The following is a 21,045-nucleotide window of genomic DNA, read 5'->3' as shown; positions in this document are numbered from 1 at the left end:
GGTTAGGAAACACTTGTTTTTTCTAAATAAGAGGAGGTCACATTGTCTTAGCTGAACTTTTAAAGAATAAGAAATGATATTAAGATATTATTCTGTAGAAACTTCACAAGATGGGGGGAAAAGCATGTAATTAATTTGTACTGAATATTGTTTTAACCATCATTCAATAAAATACTATTATAAAGCTCTACTGTGAATGAGGCATGGCTAGAATAAAAAGTTTGATAATTTAGTTTTATAGGTCATGAAGTAAGAAAAATACTTTATAATTTTATATATAAATGAGATAAGAATATTTTTTATCTTGCTTGCCTATAGCTGCTATTACTAGGGATAATTAATATTCTATGCATTACTGCGATGTGCCTAGCCCAAATTTCAAACGGACTTCAATTATCTAATTAAAATGTTCTTAAAGATATGAACACACATATAAACTGATACATTTTAAAAATACATATGCAATAATCCCTATTATAAAAACATGTTTCACTGTAAAAGAAACTTGTTTATATTTTTCTTCTAATAAATCCCCAAAGTACATAAAATACTCCCTGTAACTACTTATATGTAGTACAGAAAATCTACAATACAAGTTTCTTTCCTGCCTACATCACTGTTACTAGGGGTTTTAATATACACATATATACACAGACTCATATGCCCACAAAAAGTTAAATTGTGTACTTACCTTTCCATTCATAAATACAAGTTTACATATTATATTCATTGGTATATCAGAAAGAAGGTAGACAATGACTATTTTCAGTAGCATAGAGAGTTCATCCTACTTACTGTTGAAGAGCCCAGTGCAGACTTTGGAGACCTAATGATTCCAGCAATTGAATGACGAATAGACTCAAATTTGGATAGCCTCTCCTTCCTTTCCTGGAGAGATTAAGAAAGAAGCCTTCAGCAGTAGTAAACTATCTAGTATATACACAGTTATGCTAGGTATTTCGGTATTTATCCACAGCTTATGTCCATCCACTCTGTCTTCCAAGTAAATAAAATGTAAGCTTCCTAACATTAAGAATGAAAAATAACCAAACGCATATGAACTCTATGGCATTTTATTTTCCTGGTCCCTCAATAAATGTCATGATTTGGGGGAAAATAAGAAAGAAATAGAAATTCATGAGATGAGAGAAAACAAGAAATGCTAAGGAAACACAGAGAAAACCAAATATTAGCACTCAGAGGAAAAAAAAAGACACAGCTAAAAGGAACCAGTCTAACAGAAAATTTCAGATAGTACTGTAGTTGTGACATATTCTTCATAAATTTAATTACAAAACAACTGCTGTATATGCCTTACTCCCCACTCTTCCATTCTCCACATCTTGGCTATACCTTTTTAACAGTTTTCGCCTTCCCAAATGTTTTTATTTCAGAAGATTTCTCAAGCACTAGAAATAGATTTTAAAAAAAATCCCAAACACCCCAGCTCTTCCAAATGACAGTCTATTTAGATGCCACGGTAATTAAAAATGAACAACTTTAACCAAAAAGCACACAACAGTTCTCAAAGCAAGGCTCTTAAAGGAGGCACTAAGGTAGAAACAATAAGGTTATTGATGTCAGAAGGGAAAAAGAGTATAAGTCTGGGCAAATCACTTAACTATTGTGGCTCTTAAGTTTCCATATCAGTAAACAGGAGGACACTGGACTAGATAAAAATCTTCATCTCAAAAAATTCGTGACCATTGTTCAACTCCCCAATCATTTGCATTGCATTGATTATTGATGAAACTTTCATAGAAGAGCTCCACTGCATCAGGCTGGCAACCAGAGTTACTCCCCTTAGGACAATTAATTATATCCTGCCTGAGGGTACCCTCAGAACTTGTTCCCCAATGGAAGGATGAACTACGGAGAGTGAAAGGTAACAATGGAACACTTTTTTGTTAATAATAGCTTGTTGAAGCAATAACCATATATTATTTCTTACAGACTTCCGTAAATAAACCCAATCTAATAACATTATTAGAAGGAACAATGAAAGTGATTATTTGGCCCTGTAGGAACAGTCAGATACTTATTCAAGTCAGTAGGCAATAAGATTCAAGAAAAAGATAACATTCATGCTCAAACTCCAGGCTGAGGGCCAAATATCTCTGGGACTACTTATGCAAAGCAGCCATGAAATTTGGAGGGATTTTGTGAGAAATAACTACAGGGAAGTTATAATGCTAGAGAAGAAAGTCTCCTGAAAAAAATTCTCAACTGTTGATAACTCTATAATATAAATGAAATACTTCAAATATCAATATATCCTTCATAAAAGGAATGCATTTATAAATAAACAAATAACTTAGTCTTTTGCAGATACTGATTTGCTGGAGAGAATGAAGGATACACAGTTTCTATTCCCATCCCATCACGGTATACAATTTAAGTATAAAACAGTTTCTAATTGATTTATTTTAGCAATTGGGTTCTGACTGAAGAGAAATCATTTTAGAAGTATTCACTGTCTAGTAACCTAGTTTGTCATGCTGTCTTTTTTTCTTTGATGCTTGCATATTAAGAACATTTATTAAAAGAAAGCCCCCTTGCTAAGTCAAGCATTTTCATATTTTGAAATAATGAAATTGGAAACTAAATGTGCAAAAGGAACATTTGAATGATTAAGATTTTGTCTTAAAATAATGATGCTAAGGAAATTTATAGTAAAACAGAATGGAGTTCAACGAAACCTAAGTTGTAAAGCTTTCTATCATTCTTCCTGCTTTCTTGACTCTGTATCTTCTTAAATGATTTCTCCAGGGACATAAATCCCAAGCCTCAGGCTATAATCAGCTTCCTCCCTGTTCAATATAGAAATATAATTCATGTTCCATGGAGATTTTCTCAAATGTATGAGCAAAAATGTATTATAATTCTTTTAATAAAGTATCCAGTAGTGCAAGATGTACACCAAACAGTTTCCTTTTGAGCACCTCACTGACTCAACAATTTAAGTACTAATAGATTTTGCTCAGTAAGCAACTGTGCATTTCAGTTTTTTAAAACTTACAGTACTATGAGTTAAATTATCAAGACATCTTAACTGAAATTCTGCTTTTAAAACAATTAAGGGATATAATAATAGGGCAGTACATTTATCTTCTTTGCTTAAACTAATAAATTATTAAACAAAGAATACATTACGATGAGAATGAAAGTATTTCATTAGAGGTCCCTATGTCTAGTAATCAAGGCACTTTACCAATTTCAGCCACACCCTCACGAAGCTCATTATTCTATTTAACAAATTATTCATTATTCATCATTATTATTCATTATTCCCAAGCTCGTTATTCTATTTAATAAATTATTTTGAACAGATCAAAATAATCCCTTTGCCATTACCTGTGTAAGCTGAACATATCTTTCTCACAGCAGCTTCCTTATCTCTCCTCGCTCTTCCCTCTCTGCCTCCCATTTTCCCTTCTTTTCTCCTCCCTCTCTCCTTTACCATAGTGAATGCTTATAATATTAGCTATTATTATTATTTGGGTTTTATTAATATTGACAAGGACATTTGGGCTGCTTCCATCTTTTGGCTATTGTGAATAGTGCTGCTATGAACATCGTACACATGTACTTGAGTATCTGTTTTCAACTCTTTCAGGGATTTATTTAGGAGTGGAATTGCTGGGTCACATGGTAATTCTACGTTTACCTTTTTGAGGAACAGCCAAACTTCTTTCACAGTGGCTGCACCACTTTACGTTCCCACCAGCAACGGATGTGGCTTCTAACTTCTCCACATCCTCACCAACACTTATTATTTCTGTTTTTCTGATTATCATCATCCCAGTGGTTGTAAAGTGCTGCTTGCCTTTATTTTTTTAAGGATATTTTCACAGGATATAGAATTAAAAGTCGATGGCTTTTTTTTTTCTTCCAGCACTTTGTCTTCTGGTCTCCATTGCTTCTGGTATGAAGTCAGCTAGAATTCATGTCATTACTCCCCTATACATAATGTTTCTTTTTTCTCTCACTGCTTTTATAATCAACTAGGAAATAAGTACATGTAATTTTTTTTCTTTTAATTATCCTGCCTGGGATCTGTTAAATTTCCTGGACCTGTGGGTTGAAAATGTTGGAAAACACTTAACCATTGTCTCTTCAAATATATTTCTACTCCCACCTCCCTCTCTCCTTTCTTCCTTGGATTCTAATTCCATGTATGTTAGCCCTTTTGATATTACCTCATGATCTCAAACACTCTATTACCTATTTTTCTCTTTTTGCTTCTTTGTGAATATTTTCTGTCAACCTGTCTTCAAAGCTCACTATAATTTTCCTCGCTGTGTCCAGTCTACTGACAAGTCCGTCTAATGAATTGCTCAGCACTGATACTATATTTTTCATTCTAGAATTTCTATTTTTTATAGCATTCACATTGCTGCTGAACTTCTCCATCTTTTCATATACATTGTCTATCTTTTCTATTAGATCCCTTAGTATTTTTGTAAAAGCTACATTAAAGACATTGATAATTCCAATACCTGGGCCATCTCTGAGTCTGCTTATTTTCTTAGCTGTGGGTCACATTTCTTACTTTTTAGTGGACCATATAATCTTTGATTGTGTGCCAGATGGTTTGTATAAAAAAACAGTAGAATCTGAATTCAATAATATTTACCTCAAGAAAGAGGAACACATACTCCTTTTTTCTGTCAGGCTGCTAGAATTGGGGCTGTAGTTAATAAGTTGGGCCTTGCCTCTGCTGCTGCTCTGGTTTGAATTAGTTTACCACCAGCTTCAAATATTTTGGGCTAGATCAAGAGTTTTTCTTCAGCTAGGAATGGAATCTGAGCCCTGGCAAGATTCCAGCACCCTCTTTTTTGGGAGGGGTGTGAGATAGGCGGGCACTAGGGAGTTCTCTTTACTCTCCAGGCTCACCCACTACTTTATATATCTAAGATAACTTTCTACCCTAAGATAACTTTCTACCCTCCTTCCTAGCCTTTGGAAAGCCATTGCCCTGTACTCTGTGAAGACCCATAATTCCCTGAAGAGAATCAACTTGGGAGGGATTTCGTATTTTCTTCTGTTGGTGAAAATCCAGAGTGCTCAGTCCTCCTGTCCAAAAGCCTCAAACACCCCCCACCCCCCAACAACAGTGTACCACCTTTTTGGTGCAGGGAGAACTTCATTTGGAGTATCTTTCTCAAGTCTCCTTCTCTGATTCTCTGCTCCACTTGGTGAAGACCCTTGAGTAAATGCTGGTGAGTGGATGCTCCCTCACTCTGTGGGGAGGGCTCCTCCAGATTCTAATATGTCACACCAGCCTACACACTGTTCTTACAAGCTTGTTAAAAGCTTGTTGAGTTGACTTCTTATTCCCTTCGATGGAAGTTTCCTCTTATCACACGGTTCCACCAAGGATGGAAGTAGTCACAGGTTTTTTGTTTGTTTGTTTTTTGGTTTTGTTTTTGTTTCCTATGAAAGGCTTGCCACTTTCTGGACTTTGTTTCATTTAGGTTTCTTTCTGTCCTCAGATCCCTGATGAGTATTTTTTTTAACTATTATTTTGTACTTTATCCTCCTTATTTCGGTTATGAGGTAAGAATGAACATCTCTTATGACTTTCTATATTCAAACAGGATGCAGCATTCATATGTATTTTATTAAGACAAGTAACCTACCCGTCATAATTTTATTTACCTTTATTCAAAAACCAAGAAAATAAAAAGACACAATTTAAGGGTCTTCAGTATGACAAAGAAGCCATTAATTTATCAAAAGTTACAGACTTGAATTTAACTACCATTTTCTAAAGCAGTCAATTATCACAACAGGCCTTTAAAGACTATGTTCCTCAGAAGATTATTTAAAGGGTTAAACTCCAGACATCACAAAAATTTTGCTTGTTATTCTGTTTTGGTTTTCTTGTTTTTTGGTTTTTTGTTTGTTTTCTTTTGTTGATTGCTCTTGGGGGGTAGGGGAGATGAAGTTTATTGGTTTTATATTTTCTGCAGAGGACCTCACAAGGACACTATAAAGACTACTATGTACATATTTCATTTCTGTAAACATTTTAAGTTTCCAACTTTATCTAAGAAGTTTCATGAATGGTTTTACTGTTTGATATTTTCATACTGCACATGTATCAATAATCCTCTTATCTGTTCAGAGCTCCTTTTGTTACTGGAACTAATAACTGAGAACATTTCAAGTTTCAAGGCCTCAGTCAAGACTTTATTAGAATGGAATCAGCAACTGCAGGACCCAAAAGAAAATCATGACTTAAATAACAAAAAAGAATAAATTTTAAAGAAAGGAATGTGGCGCTTATAATATTATGCTTCCATTATCAGCAAATAAAATCCAACTGGGAAACCTGTTTTAGAAAGAAGTCAGTTAGGTTCTAAGCATTTGTCTCACCCTCAACCCCTTTCTAAGAGAAACTTCCACACTATGGGATTGCTGGTACCACCTGCCTGAGAATGAAGTTAGTAGATAAAAGGTGAGAAATGAAGACAGACAAATTCTTGATGACATGGTTTGAATTTCCGGATATATCCAGTTATGTGAGTGGATAAACTCTCTTTTTTGCTTTAACTAATCTGCCTTACTTGACTGCTACATAGAATGAATACAGCAGGCCTTCCTAGAATATCCATGAGTAACTGAAGATTTCTAATAAACGATTACAAATATCACAATTGTCACTAACAAAATAATGCACTAACATTTTTAATGTTTTGGACACATATTTACTTTCAACAGGAGAATAAATATTTTAATATTGAAATACATTAACATAAATGTAAAAATTATTTGCAAAATAAACACTATGTTGTGATGATTACTCTTATTTATTCCCATTATTTAACAGTTTCAGCACATGACACACAAAATAACTGCTCAACATGTTGGTGAAAACCCTAGTTTAGATGGTTATTAATAGATGTTATATTACAAAAGTTTCAGTAATTCCACAGATTTCAGAACTGCTCAGTTAAACAAATTTAAACAGATTTCTTAAATGCAACATGTCTCAGAGCCTCAATAATGCATTAGTACATGCACTCTTTTTTTGGAAGAAATATTATTCTGCAAAATTCACTTCAAGAAATGCTGTCATGAGGCTTTCATTATGAGGCAGTAGGAGGGAAAACATTCTCCTCCACTTTACATCAGTCATGGCTTTTTCTTGGACATTATCTTCACATGTAACAGCTCCAAATTAACTAATTCCAGCTCCTCTCTTTCTGGCCACAAGCACCTACCCCATTGGTTTGCTTTCACCAGTTCCACTGTAACCATTTTCCAACATCACTGAAACCCTAAGGCTCTGAGTCTCCTAATCTCTCCCAATCAATCACCTTCTCATTTCTTCTCTTCTTTTTCTAACTGAGATGCCATGACACATCATTTCACTGACACTTTTGCCAATATTCTAAATTTCCTTGCTCTCCTGTCTCTTTGTTGTCCCCAGGCAGCAAACCCTAATGGTGGATCGAATCAACTTTCTGCATTCAGCAACTCACCACTGCTGGGAAGAATCACATGATTATTACTTCAAAAGAGCCCTAAATATCTGACATACTATGAAATTTCTCTGGCCAACTCACTTCTTAACTCTCCCACTGCCGTTGTCAACCATTTCAAACCTTTCTTACTTTTCTCGTGTCTAAAACCACCTTGTTCTACCCTCTACAGCTTCTTTAGAAGGAAGCTACAAGCCAGCAACTCCTTCAACTTCCCTTTTCAAACCTACAAATCCATTCCTTCTCTTCCTACGGAAACATGAAGCTGTCTCTCTCCCACCAAGGGTGACCACTCTACTTGTACCTCATCCCTTCCTGTCCTCCCAAGGACTTTACACCTTAAAAAAAACCTAATAGATTTCTCTTTGATGTACTGTCCCATCAGCTTTTATATTTAAGTTGCTCTCATAGGAAAACAAGTAAGAGAAAGGAGGTGGGAGAGAGAAATGAAGAGAAGAAAGGATGAACCTTTCCCTTTACCACACATCCTGCTCCAGCTACTGCTTGCTCTTTACAAAAAAAAAAAAATCCCTAAAAGAGTTATCTATGTAAGCTAGAAATCTCAGGACCAAGTCTCTATTCCTATACAATAGGCACTAATCTGTTTAAATTAATAAAGCATCCATTGCATATACTGGTATTTTCATAAATTCATTCACTATTTCATCATTAGGCAATAAGCAGAGCAGAATCAATAAGTGATGAAGAGCATACTGGCCTAGAACAGTCAATATGTAACTCCAAATATCATACTTACTATCAGGAAGAACTCTGATTAGGTGTCATCGTCCAAACTACAATTTTGCAGCTGAAAATTTAGAGTGGGTATTCATCAAGTAACCATATCAATGGTTTCACAAAATTATTAACGGTACAATAATAGTACAATAATTCTAAATATTTAAAATTGTATTTTTTATTAAGCAAAATTATTACATGGGAGAAAAAGTTTAGAGATAATGGGAATTTGAAAATTCCCTAAATCCCCTTGTTCCTACTGAGTTCTCCAGAGATTTTATAACTAGCGTTGTCTACCTCTGTCCTTATAGAGGAAACCTTAATTTATACCTATTGTAAATGCACATAGAAAATATAATAACAAAGAAAGTATAGCCCAGAAACACTAATCATATTTTCATCCATCAGTTTGAAGTAAAAACTCTGTATAGCTCTCTGAGTACAGAGATGACTGAACCTCAAAATAAGGTCTTTCCAGGAAGGTTTCCTGTAGTTATCTCACTCAGAGCAAAATTTCATGAAGATTCTAATAAAAGTACCTGAAAGGTTATACATGGTGTTTAAATTTTTATTCCTGATGAATTTTTTACCCCACAACATTCTTTTTGGCTTTGATTATATACTTTCTATTTCAATATATAACTAGAGTTAAGAAGTGATTTGTTCAATTGGAGTGGCAGCCCTAAAAATTGAGAGGCTATATTTTATTAAAATAATGGCCAAAGGGAATGTCAAATGTCTTGACTAAACTTCCCTAGGTTTGCCTGACCTACACATTTTAGAAAGCACAGCTTTTAAAGGCACCATGATTGTTCTTCACTGTCTTCATTCCTTAGGCAAGCTAACTCTTCTGTTTCAAGATACACATTGGAAATATTTTCTCCTTGCCAAGCATTAACTTCCTACCTTACAAGTGGCTGCAATGTGTTTTATCTGAGATTCAGAAAAGTTTATACAGAAGAAAATTTTCTTATAAAGGAGAAGGAAAGCTGATACAAATATTTGTAATGTCTGGTAGCAATCAGATGGATTCACAACTTCTCAGGATGGGTAAGGAAAAGAGGAAGTGGTTTATAGCCAATCTAGGTCTATTTAACACAAATAGCTATGCTCAAAGGTACATAGCAAGCTCAGCAGTTATTTTGTTTTGTTTCATTTTTACATATCCAAGAGAATTAGAATACTACTATATAGGTGTAGGGCATTTGATTCTAATCATACTTTCATGGCCTTAGACACAGCAAAAATTTTTCCAGAGCCTCAAAAGACTATTTAGCCATATTCAGAGATTCTCAGAAGACAAAAAATGAAAGCATTTCACCCCCACCTCCGCTTAAGTCATGATAAGCTCACAATTCACATTTAAAATTCAAAGAGCATAAAGAACTTTATATCTAATGGATATGAAGCTGAAAGAAGACAGGCATTATATTGAAAATTAGAAAAAGTAAGACAAAAATATCAATGATTTCCTTGGCCATAGAAGTCATTGAAATTATACGATTAGTCTGTAATATTTCTAATTCAGAATACCTTTGCATAGCTATACTTTATTCCAAGTAAAAACCTAATCTTTTATCAGTACTACTCAAATTGTAGTATAATATCTATGGAACTGACTGACAGATACATAATATTTTCATTTGAAATAATACCAGGAGAAACAGCAATTCAATAAAGGATGAATCTTAATTAAACAATAATCCTTTTTATCAAAGGATAAAGAAAAAAGATTATCTCACCAAAAAAAAATTTTTTTTTGATCTTAAAAAGGAGTCTGGAATTTTCCTCTCATTAAAAAATAAAACAAAAAAACAAACAAACAAACAAAAAAACTACCAGATACAATATGAAAGCATTATCATAAGTACCTTAGCCTACTTTCTTTTTGCTTCATGTGATAAAATAAAGCACATGAGTTAATGGAGGAAGATTATACAAGAACAGCAGATAATTAGGAAGTACTCTATCAATGGATGAAAGACCACTGACACCCACAATGATCAATCTCAACATTGGGATAGAGGTCCAACTAAAATATACTTTATTTTCCACAGATCATTATCCTAACTTTTCCTTCTCTCTGAAAGTTAGCCACCTGAAAGTGCTGATAGAAAAAAAAAAAAATTAACTATATAACCGTCTCTGCTTATTCCTTGTTATCCACTTGCTTCTCGTGTCACTGAAATTTTAATTTGCTCTCCCACATGATCTCAATGTTGCCAAACCCATTGGGTACTTTATTTGAATTTCCACAGAACGTTTCCCTGTTGACGACTCCCCTCTTTTCCCTAGGCTTCAGTAACATCACTGCCTCTTGGTTTTCCTCCTATCTGTCTGGTTGCTCCATTTCATTCTCCCTTACAACATCCTTTTTCTTTGCCTGCCCCAACATTACCATCCTTGGCGCTCCTCTCTTGCCCCCCCCAAAATCAAACACATTTATCTCTATCACTTCAATTATCATCTGCATGCTGCTGATGCCCAAAAGCTACATCTCTAGGCCAGACCTCCAACTAGAACTCATCGTCCTTCCCCCAGTTCAATCTGCTTCTATTCCTATGAACCTTTCTTTCGTGGCTAGCGCCAACAACTACAGAATTCCGAAGGCAGAAATCTGGAGGTCAATCTTGGTATTCCTTCTCCCTCATAGCCATATCCAATCAGTCACCAAATTCAAAAGTTTGTAAAATATATCTAAAATCAGCCCCTTTCTTTCAGGACTCCCTGATGTGACTTCAGTTCAGGCACCAGCATTACTGCCCTCGATTGTTCTTTGCTCCTGTTCTCTATAAAGCCCCCAGAGTGGCCTTTGTAAAAAGGTAAATCAGACCATTTCACTCTGCTGCTTACTATCTTGAATGGCTCCCCCACTAAGTTCACAATAAAATCCCAATTCACACAAAAAGTTTTTTCTATAATATAGCTCCTACATACTTATTCATCTCTCTCCACTTAACTTTTCATACCTATAATATGGTCATATATAAATACTGAAGATTTAGAATGCACCATATTTTCTTTTACTTAAGTGATACATGATACTTCTTCCTTTTCCTGAAATACTATTCCAATATTTTTCTTTTTTTTTGCCCTGTCCACCTCTTATTCCTTCTTCAGGCCCAAAGCAGACTTTTACCCCGAGATCTGGCACTCTAAATCAAGAGTATTCTTTTTATGTTCTCTGACAGTACCCAAGCTTTACTCTCATCACATTCTTGTTATAATTATCTGTTAATTTCACTGTTATCTGTTAACTTCAAGGAACTGTGAGCTCCTTGCGGACAAGGACTTTATCTCATTCAGCTTTGTATACAAAGCTGAGACAGTGCGTGTGGCATACCGCACTGTCCAAAATGGCCTCAACAATATCTCCATCACACATGCCCTTCTTACCATAAAGACTCTGACTCTTCTTTCACTGAGAAGTGGGGCATATGTTCTCTCCACTTGATTTTGGGCGAGTATGTGACAATGGTGAAAGGGACACTACATGACTTCTGAGGCTAGGTCATACAATCAGTTTCCTTCTGGTTTTCTTAGAACATATACTCTTGAACCTAGGCACCTCAAGCTGTAACAAACATCAAGCAACCCAGAGACAGATCTACAAGAAGATAAACAAGAGCTCAGTTGAACTTGCAGCCAGCAGCACCCAAACTGCAAGTCATGTGGGTGAACCACTTAGGAAGTGGATCCTAATGCCTCTAGTCCAACTGTTACAGTTTATGATACGTGGAACAGAGATAAGCCTTCCACACTGAACTCTTCCCAAACAGAGATTCATGAGCAAATGAATAATTGGTTGTTTTAAGCCTTTAAGTTTTGCAGTGATCTGTTACATAGCAACAGATCATCAGAATAATGCCTGTCATAAAGTACACACACAGTGGAGTATAGATATGCAAAACACGTACTAACACATATACATAAAGTTTGGTGAATCAATGAATACATTTTCGAAATCAATTTTACTCCATAAGTTAGATTTGGTGGACAGAGGAGAGACTGTTGCCAAATATTTTAATTAGAATAGTTAAAGTATCTTACCTTTTTTATCATTACAAAAACTGATTCAGAAAATCAAACACAAGAAATATATAAATCAAGGTAAATGTCCTCGTAATCACCACCCAGTTCAAGAAACAGAACTTTGCCAAATACTGCAGAAGGCCTCCAGGTGACAGACAGGTCCCAGTCACAACCACCTATATCCCTTCCTCCAAGGTTACCACTATCTTGCCTTCCACAGTAAATCACTCACTTGATTATTTTTAGTTTTTAGTGTGCATCCCTAGACACTATACTTTTAGTTTTGAACATTTTTAAAATTTTATTTAATGTATCTTTAAGCATCTTTTAATCAATAAGTTCTCTCCCCATCGCTATATTTTCCTTACAATTCAGCTGTTTAAAGACCCAGCCATTTTGGATGGACCTAGGGTCTGTCATACAGAGTGAAGTAAGTCAGAAAGAGAAAAACAAATATCGTATGCTAACATTATATATATATATATATATATATATATATATATATATATATGGAATCTAAAAAAAATTGGTTCTGAAGGACCTAGGGGCAGGACAGGAATAAAGACGCAGACGTAGAGAATGGACTTGAGGACACGGGGAGGGGGAAGGGTAAGCTGAGACGAAGTGAGATAGTGGCATGGACATATATACACTACCAAATAGATAGCTAATGGGAAGCAGCCACATAACACAGGGAGATCAGCTCAGTGCTTTGTGACCACCTAGAGGGGTGGGATAGGGATGGTGGGAGAGAGATGCAAGAGGGAGGGGATATGGGGATATATGTATACATATAGATGATTCACTTTGTTATACAGCAGCAACTAACACAACAATGTAAAGCAATTATACTCCAATAAAGATGTTAAAAAAAAAAAAAAAAAAAGACCCTGCCATTTGACTCAGAGTTTTCCACAGCGTGAATTTGATGATTTCATACTCATGGGGCAGTCCAACATGACCTCTGTCCTCTTTTCTACAAACTGGCAGCTAGGATCAGAGGCTAGACAACGTCTGGTTCTCTCTTTTTGTGATGTTAGCTGCTACTGATGATCAATGTCTACATCCACTAAATCGTGGGGTATTGTAAAATGGTGGTATTTTTTCAAATTCTATCATTTGTTTCCCATTTATTAGTTGGAATATTTCTATAAAAAGATGCTTTCCCTCATCAATTATTTGGTTAATCAGCAATTATCTGGTAATACAGTTCATATAGGAAAGGCAGGATAAATGTTTAACTGTTTTATATGGATATATTTTTTAAATTCAAAGTCTTTGAAACAAGAATTACAAACAAATCAAGATAAGTTTAAATATACTCATTAATGGAATAATAACAATGATGGTGGTGATTAAGGTAAATATAATCAAAGCGAATATATAACAAACTTTTTTAAAGGGCCCTACATATATTAACTCACATAATCCTCACAAACAACTTCATCAGACAAGTACTATTATTTTCTCTTTTTTAAAGATGAGGACACTGAAGCACAGTTAGTAAATGACTGAAACAAGATAGAGGCATGGGTAATGTCTTTATCAGCATTTAAAGGTGGTCCAGAAATAAACATACACATATTCTCAAGTTCACTGATGTATTTCTATGGAGTCTTATAGGGTTATCTCCATTTAGCACCATGATGTTTAGCTATGTGACAAAGAGAAATGATTCCATAAAAAACTTAGAAAGTGGATAATCAAGGGCTGACGCTACACTAAACCTAGCCCTACTTATCTATAACTCTTTTAAATTCTTTTCCTTGGTCATCTTCAACTTCCCATCTCTCTTTGGATGGGAAGTTTTAATTCAAGTACATGTTTTAAGTTTTTTTCTTATCCCTAATTTGTCCAAATTCCTAATATGAAATTCAGTATACCAAAGTTCTTTTTCTGACTTAAGAAAATTCGTATTTACTTTTCTGGCTTAAAATAAGTTATTCCACCTTGGGCTTCAATTAAACTTATATTACAGTACCTAATGCACTGATATAAGCTAATAACTATGTTATTATAAAGATAAATTATAATTATTATTTTGCAAAGGTTAACATGAGAAATTGGCTCTAAAATCTTTCATTGCAATAAAGTTTTCTAAATGTCTGCTGAGATAGAAAGTTCCAAAGATACTACATAAAGTAATAATCTCTGTATCAGAACAAGGTATTTTAACTGGGTCTCTACAATTTAATGTATATAGATATTTGCTCTACCATTTACTCATGTTTACTTGTAAAAATTATTCTTCAGAAGTCCATTTATTTGAATTACAAAAATACCATAATACTGGAAAAGATTTTAAAGAAAAATCAAGATACATAAATTAGATACTGGCTGGCATGTTATACATACTTCTCATTATTTTAAAGCTTTTACACAAGAGTGAACGAGTAAAATGTATAACAGAAACTACACCAGCCAATGGATACTTAGCAAATCAATTCAACCAGCAAAGTACTCAAGCACACTGAATCATCTGACTGGTAAAGATTCTTGAAAAACTAAGTTTAAGTAAAACTGTATTTTTAAAGATTCAAATCTGCTAGAAATAACTTTGGTTATAGAGTTTATCCTTAAATTCTTATAACCTTAACAAAAAGCATCGTTACTTAGATAATATTAGGTGTAAAAAATTAAAAAGAACTCATTATTTTGAAATGCATGTTGAAGAGAGATAAAGAAATGAAACAAAGTAGGTTGCACAGATACAACGCTAATCATTTGGCCTAATACTAACCAGAATGCATAAGAGTATAAAGACAATGTTTTCTTAACCAGTTTTGCTTTTACATTAACGATACTTATATAAACCAGGACAGAAAAAAATGTACAAGTACATGGATTAAATCTCATGTGACTAGTCTGGATGAGACCTATTACTGATACAATTTCATACTTCTCCGTTCAGTAGGCATGTACCAGTTTATTAAAATTCATCTGACAGATAAATATAAGAATGTAATTTCACCAGAAATGCAACATGTAGTTCTCTTAAATAAGACATTTGGTACAGATTTAAATGAGAAATCTGTGTGGGATGGCTATTCGTGATGAGCTAACTGGACTGTTCAAGTACAGTTATTACATTTACCAAATAATAATACATTTTCACTTGAGACTTAAACAATATTATCACTTTCTTCATACTAAGGGTAAATAAGTATACCAACGAAGAATGTCAATCTTCACAAATATAAATAATTAAATACAAGTCATCAAGATAAAAAAGGGATATTCTACTACATAGAATTACCTCAAACATAGAGAAAGTATTCAATATACTTTTAGACATTGCATTATGAAGTTGCTATGATAGTCTATGAAAATTTACAAACTATTACTAATAGGCCTACAAATGTATTTTCATATACAATTCTCAATTATACAATTTCCTAAACATTCATTACCATTCCCTGACTACTGACAAATGTTTATTTTGGCATGTAATATTAAAAATAAATTTTTAAAAATCTAAAAACTATATTTAAAATCTGCCTTTTTGAAAAAGAAACTATATTACCTAAAAAGACATGCTTAATGTTTTTGCCATAAAAGCAATAAAAAGATTAAAATAACAAATTACCAGCAATATTATATTGGCTGGCACATTTTTTTCTCTAAAGGGCTGGACAGGAAATATTTTAGGCTCCTGGGTCACATGGTGTCTGTCACCCCTACCCAACTAGGCTGAAGCCTGTGTTCCAATAAAACTTTACTATGGACACTGAAATCTGAATTTCATATAAATTTTACATATCACAAAGTAGTCCTTCTTTCGATTTTTTTCAACCATTTAAAAATGTAAAAATAATTCTTAGCTCATAAGCCACCCAAATATAGACAGCAGGCCAGATTTGGCCCATGGGCCATAATTTTCCAACCCCTATTATGTCACTTAAATTACAGAAACTATACAACAAAGGCTATATAAGCAGTTGTTAAGAGGACAGATTCTACAGTCAGACTGGGGGCATTCGAATCCTAGCTCTCCTACTTGCAATCTATATCAAGTTGCCTAACTGTCTGTACATCAATTTCTTTCTCTATAAATTGAGAATAATAATAGTACTGCCTATTCAGAATAATAATAGTTCTGCCTAATAGGGTTGCTGTAAGGATTGAATGTGGCATGAAAAGGACTAAGCAAAGCTCCTAGCACCCAATAACTAGTTAACCCTCTCTAAATATGCTGCTGCTGCCATAATCAAAACACAGGAAAAGTTCTATCTCATAAAAGTACACATTATAATATGCAAAGGCATTCTACTTCCAAATGTCCACAGGCAAAATTAGAGAAAAATCTTTTAAAAAATAGTTATAGTTATAACATTTCAGAACTGGGAGATACCATAAAACTAATCTTGTTTCACCAGAAGTTCAAAGATGTTTTTGGTTCAAGTCTGAGTTAAAGTCAAAACCAGGACTAGAATCAAGTGTCTCCATCTGTATTATGAGACCAGAAAGTCCTGTGTTTATTGTATCTTTGTAGCAATTTTGTAGACATTTATTGACCAAAATTTAAACAACATTCCTTTTTGAGGGGTTTGGAAAAGAGTATTTGGGAAGTATGAGGTCAGGGGCTGGCAAAAACTACTCCAGGCAGACAAAATAGCACAGTGATTAAAAGCAAAAATTTGGTATCAAAGCTGGATTTAAATTTTGCTGCTTGACCCACATAACCTTGGGCTAGTTTATGTAATATTTTGGGGGGTCACAGAATAGGTACTCAAAAAATATTTGAATGAAAGGCCAAAAGAACTAGGCTTCTCTCAAAGTTAAGGGTCTCAACCACAACCAAAGCTTCAACTTTTGAAAACTTTCTTGATAATTAAAGAGAATAATACACAGCTGTAATGGGTTGGATGTGACACCCTCACCCAAAAGATATGTCCACCCAGCACCTGTAAATGTGACCTTTCTTGGAAAAAGCATTTCTGCAGATACAAGTAAATTAAGGATCTCAAAATGAGATCTTCCTGGATTGTCCAGGTGGGTCCTAAATCCAAAGACAAGCTTCCTTATAAGAAGACTTAAACAGAAGAGGAAAAAACACAGAAGAGAAGGCAATGTGAAGAAGGGAAACAGAGATTGGTGTGATGTGTCCACAGGTCAAGAAATGCCAGGGTTTGCCAGTAGCCAACCACCAGAAGCTACGAGGGAGACATGGAACTGTTCTCGCTCAGAATCTCCAGAAGGAACCAACTCTGCAGACACCCTGATTTCTAACTTCTGGCCTCTAGAACTGTGAGAGAATAAATCTATGTTGCTTTTAAGCCAGCAAGTTTGTGGTAATTTGTGAGAGCAGTCCTGGGAAACTAATATACAGCTGACAAAGAATCACTGAATATTTACCTTGTAAAGTGATCATCAGCTACTCTAAACATCAAAAAAAAAAATCACCCTTATATGAATTCTATTCATCAGGAAAACTGGTTAAAAATTGCATTATTCTCATAAGTTCTATACAGTGAGATTAAAATGTGCATATATGCATTTTTTATTGTTCATTTCCCACTCCAGGTTTTAGAACCTAATCTCTGACCAGAGACAAGGTTGCTGACCAGCAACACCTTGCCCCCAAATCCACTATCAGAAGTACAGCTGCAGTCCCAAAGACAGTTTTTCTCAAAAGGAACCTTGATAACTCCAGAAACTATACAGCAATATGCACAGCTCAGCAGTAGCAAGGTCACAGGACTGTCTCCCTGTGGCTCTTCATTCATTTACAGTACAGTAGCTGGAACAGTGGCTAACTTTTTTATTTGCTTTGCTAGCATCTATTTTCATACTAATTACCATATGCGGTTTTCACATTTTGGGGTCCAATATTGTTTCCGATAATAAGGTGCCAGCAAAGAAAGAAGGAATTTCAAAGGCAACCAACTACTAAGAAAAAAAAAATAAGTTGATAAGTTTAAGTTTACACAGATAGGACATGTAGTAAAAAGATTAACATTGAAAACAAGTATAAAAATTACTGGGCCATAGTCCTTATTCTATCACACTTTTTTCATGTTTTATATAGAATCAGCGTTAGAAGGAATCTTTCAAGCTAGAGAATTTTCTACTTCAAACTTTTCACTCATAACAGTTGAGAAAATGGAAATCAGAGTAGGTAAGATGACTTGACTCATGACACACATATGATGACAAAGCTAACTCCTTTTTCCACTGTAACACATGGCCTAGATTACATCCACAAAGTCAACCAAATGCTGGGCATTGGTCACTCATTCAAAAATTTAGGGTGGGGTGGGGAGGAAAGGCTCTAATGACATTAAAGTAGAAACGTTACATTGAAACAATTACTACATTCAAATTTATAACATTTAGTATAAAACTGTTGTTCATTTACACCCAAAAAGATGCACTACTTTGAATACCATATCTCAAAGAATGTAATAAAAACAGAAAAAGACCAGTAAATCTTAATCAAAAATAATTATAAGACTGAGGAATGCTGCTAATATGAAGATATACTCTCACACACACACACATGTGCACACACACACATACACACACACACACCGCCATTTGGGACCTGAAATGGTGAAATGTTAGATATGATTGAAATTGTATCTGTATCAGACAGACACAATTATCTTTTTTTTTTTTCACTAAAGATAAAACACTAAGATAGGGGAGAGGCCTTTGAATACAGATACAGGAAAGTTTGGATCCACATGTCCGAAATGCTTCATTCAGTGCCTAAAAATTCATTAAATCTCAAAGTAGTGAGAACCCAAATGATTTTAAGTATTTTCAAATACATGAATAAAACATCACTATTGCTAAAGTTTTAGGGGCTATGTCAAAGAAGACAGTCATAATACACTGCTTGAAGTCTCTGTGAAAAAAATATTGTCATGCTTAGAAAATGGCCCTAACACTGAAGGTAGCTAACATTTATTGAGCACTAACTATGTGCCAAGCACCACGGACCCTGTCCATGAAGTTTTCTGTACATTTAATCATCTATAACACTATATAGCAGGTCCTGTTAGCCTCACTTCATAGATTAGAAAGCCAAAGTTTGGAGTGGGTAAATAACTTTTGCAAGGACAATAAGAAGTTCTTACTCAGAATACTAATTCTTACACTCAAACCTGTAACGTAATCTAAATCACATCATTTGTTCTCTTCCCTATACTGATTGGGTGGCAACAATATAATTTATAGAACCAAAGGATTAATATCTAGAATTGTTTTAAATCAGCTTCAGCCCTCTAAGAATTATATACAGATTCAAAAAATTACCAACAAATTGTCTTAAGGCTTTAAAGGTACAAAATAAAATCAAATAGCTAATTATCATATCTTAATGCATAGAAATTAATACTTTTTAAAAGAATAACTTCCTTTAAAACTAAAAGGCACTAATGAGATGCCTTATTTGACCATATCTTTAAAAAAGATTATCTTCACAAATCAAATTTGTATTTCTGTTTTGTTACACAGTTCAAAATGAACATAATCTGGCCTTATCTTGCTGAGTCAAAACTATAAGACTCCGTTTTGGAATTTCTTCTATCTGTATTTTGTGCCTTTTTTTTTTTTTCCAGATTCCTCCCTTGGTGTTAAAATATGGGTTATCGGGCTTCCCTGGTGGCGCAGTGGTTGAGAGTCCGCCTGCCGATGCAGGGGACACGGGTTCGTGCCCCGGTCCGGGAAGATCCCACATGCAGCAGAGCGGCTGGGCCCGTGAGCCATGGCCGCTGAGCCTGCGCGTCCGGAGCCTGTGCTCGCAACGGGAGAGGCCACAACAGTGAGAGGCCCACGTACCGCAAAAAAAAAAAAAAAAAAGGGTTATCACTTACTGCTACTGACAATTCTTGATTCCACTCCTCCCCCTCTCCTCCACCACCCCACGCCTGCACTCGCTATTTACCATTTGCTCTTTCTAATCTACAGTACACTGAGAAATCATGAAAATAAGTTCATTAGAATTGCTTCTAAATAAGAGTAGAAAATTCTAAGATTCTTTCTGATCTTTATTATGTGAACTTAGTTACATTCATCTGTGAAATCCAAATAGATCATTTTTTCTCCTACTTCTAGTTTCAGAGTAGAGGTCACAGAAAGAATGACCTATGGAGAAACTGGGTGTTTTTCTATTTGTTTCTAAGTGTAAAACTCTACCTGCACGCCTTAAATTTGGGTAGTATTTCCAGGTTTTTACTACCATCCTGGAAGAAGGTATTGCCAAATCTCCTAGTCTCTATTCAGTTTTCATTTTGCTTGAGCTCTGTGGAAGGCAGATTTCTCAAATGGTCTCTAAAGTTCCCACCCCTTCACATGCACATCCTGCATTATCACTAGGACAGTGATATGGTGGATTTCACGCCCATGATTAGGTTATGTTACGTGGCACAGCTGACTGTAAGAAAGGGAGAATATTCTGAGTATGCCTGACCCAATCAGGCGAGCTCTTAAAAGAGACTGGCCTCTTCCTGAAGGCAGAGACTTAAAGCTTAAGAGAGATTCAGTGTGAGGAAGATTCTCCATTGCCGGAGGGGGCTACATGGCAAGGTATTCTGGTGGCCTCTGCGAGCTAAAAGTAGCGTCCAGTTGTCAGCCAGCAAGCAAACCAGGACCTCAGTCCTCAAATGCAAGGAACTGAATTTTGCCCCAACCACATGAGCTTGAAGAGGACCCCCATGCTTCAGATGAGAATGCAGCCAGCCAACACACTGACTTTGACATCATGAGACCCTGAGCAAAGAGTTGGGCCAGGCCTGGACAACACAGAACTGGACCCACAGAACTGTGAACTAATAAACAG

The 21,045-nt window shown here is 35.1% G+C and overlaps 1 protein-coding gene across 4 annotated transcripts in view; it reads right to left on the bottom strand.

Moving 5' to 3' along the window:
• FER (FER tyrosine kinase) overlaps positions 1–21,045 on the bottom strand; it is a 466,661-nt gene that overhangs the window by 251,054 nt on the left and 194,562 nt on the right. For all 4 annotated transcript variants that reach the window (XM_029216683.1, XM_029216684.1, XM_029216685.1 and 1 more), the window contains one exon: positions 796–888. In XM_029216683.1, coding sequence (XP_029072516.1) covers positions 796–888 — 93 coding nt within the window. The remainder of the gene's footprint in view (positions 1–795; positions 889–21,045) is intronic.

The sequence above is a fragment of the Monodon monoceros genome, unplaced genomic scaffold, assembly GCF_005190385.1.
Source record: "Monodon monoceros isolate NGI ecotype Baffin Bay Population unplaced genomic scaffold, NGI_Narwhal_1 Super_Scaffold_12, whole genome shotgun sequence".
Classification (NCBI taxonomy): Eukaryota; Metazoa; Chordata; class Mammalia; order Artiodactyla; family Monodontidae; genus Monodon; species Monodon monoceros.
This window is presented reverse-complemented; position numbering and strand designations above follow the sequence as displayed.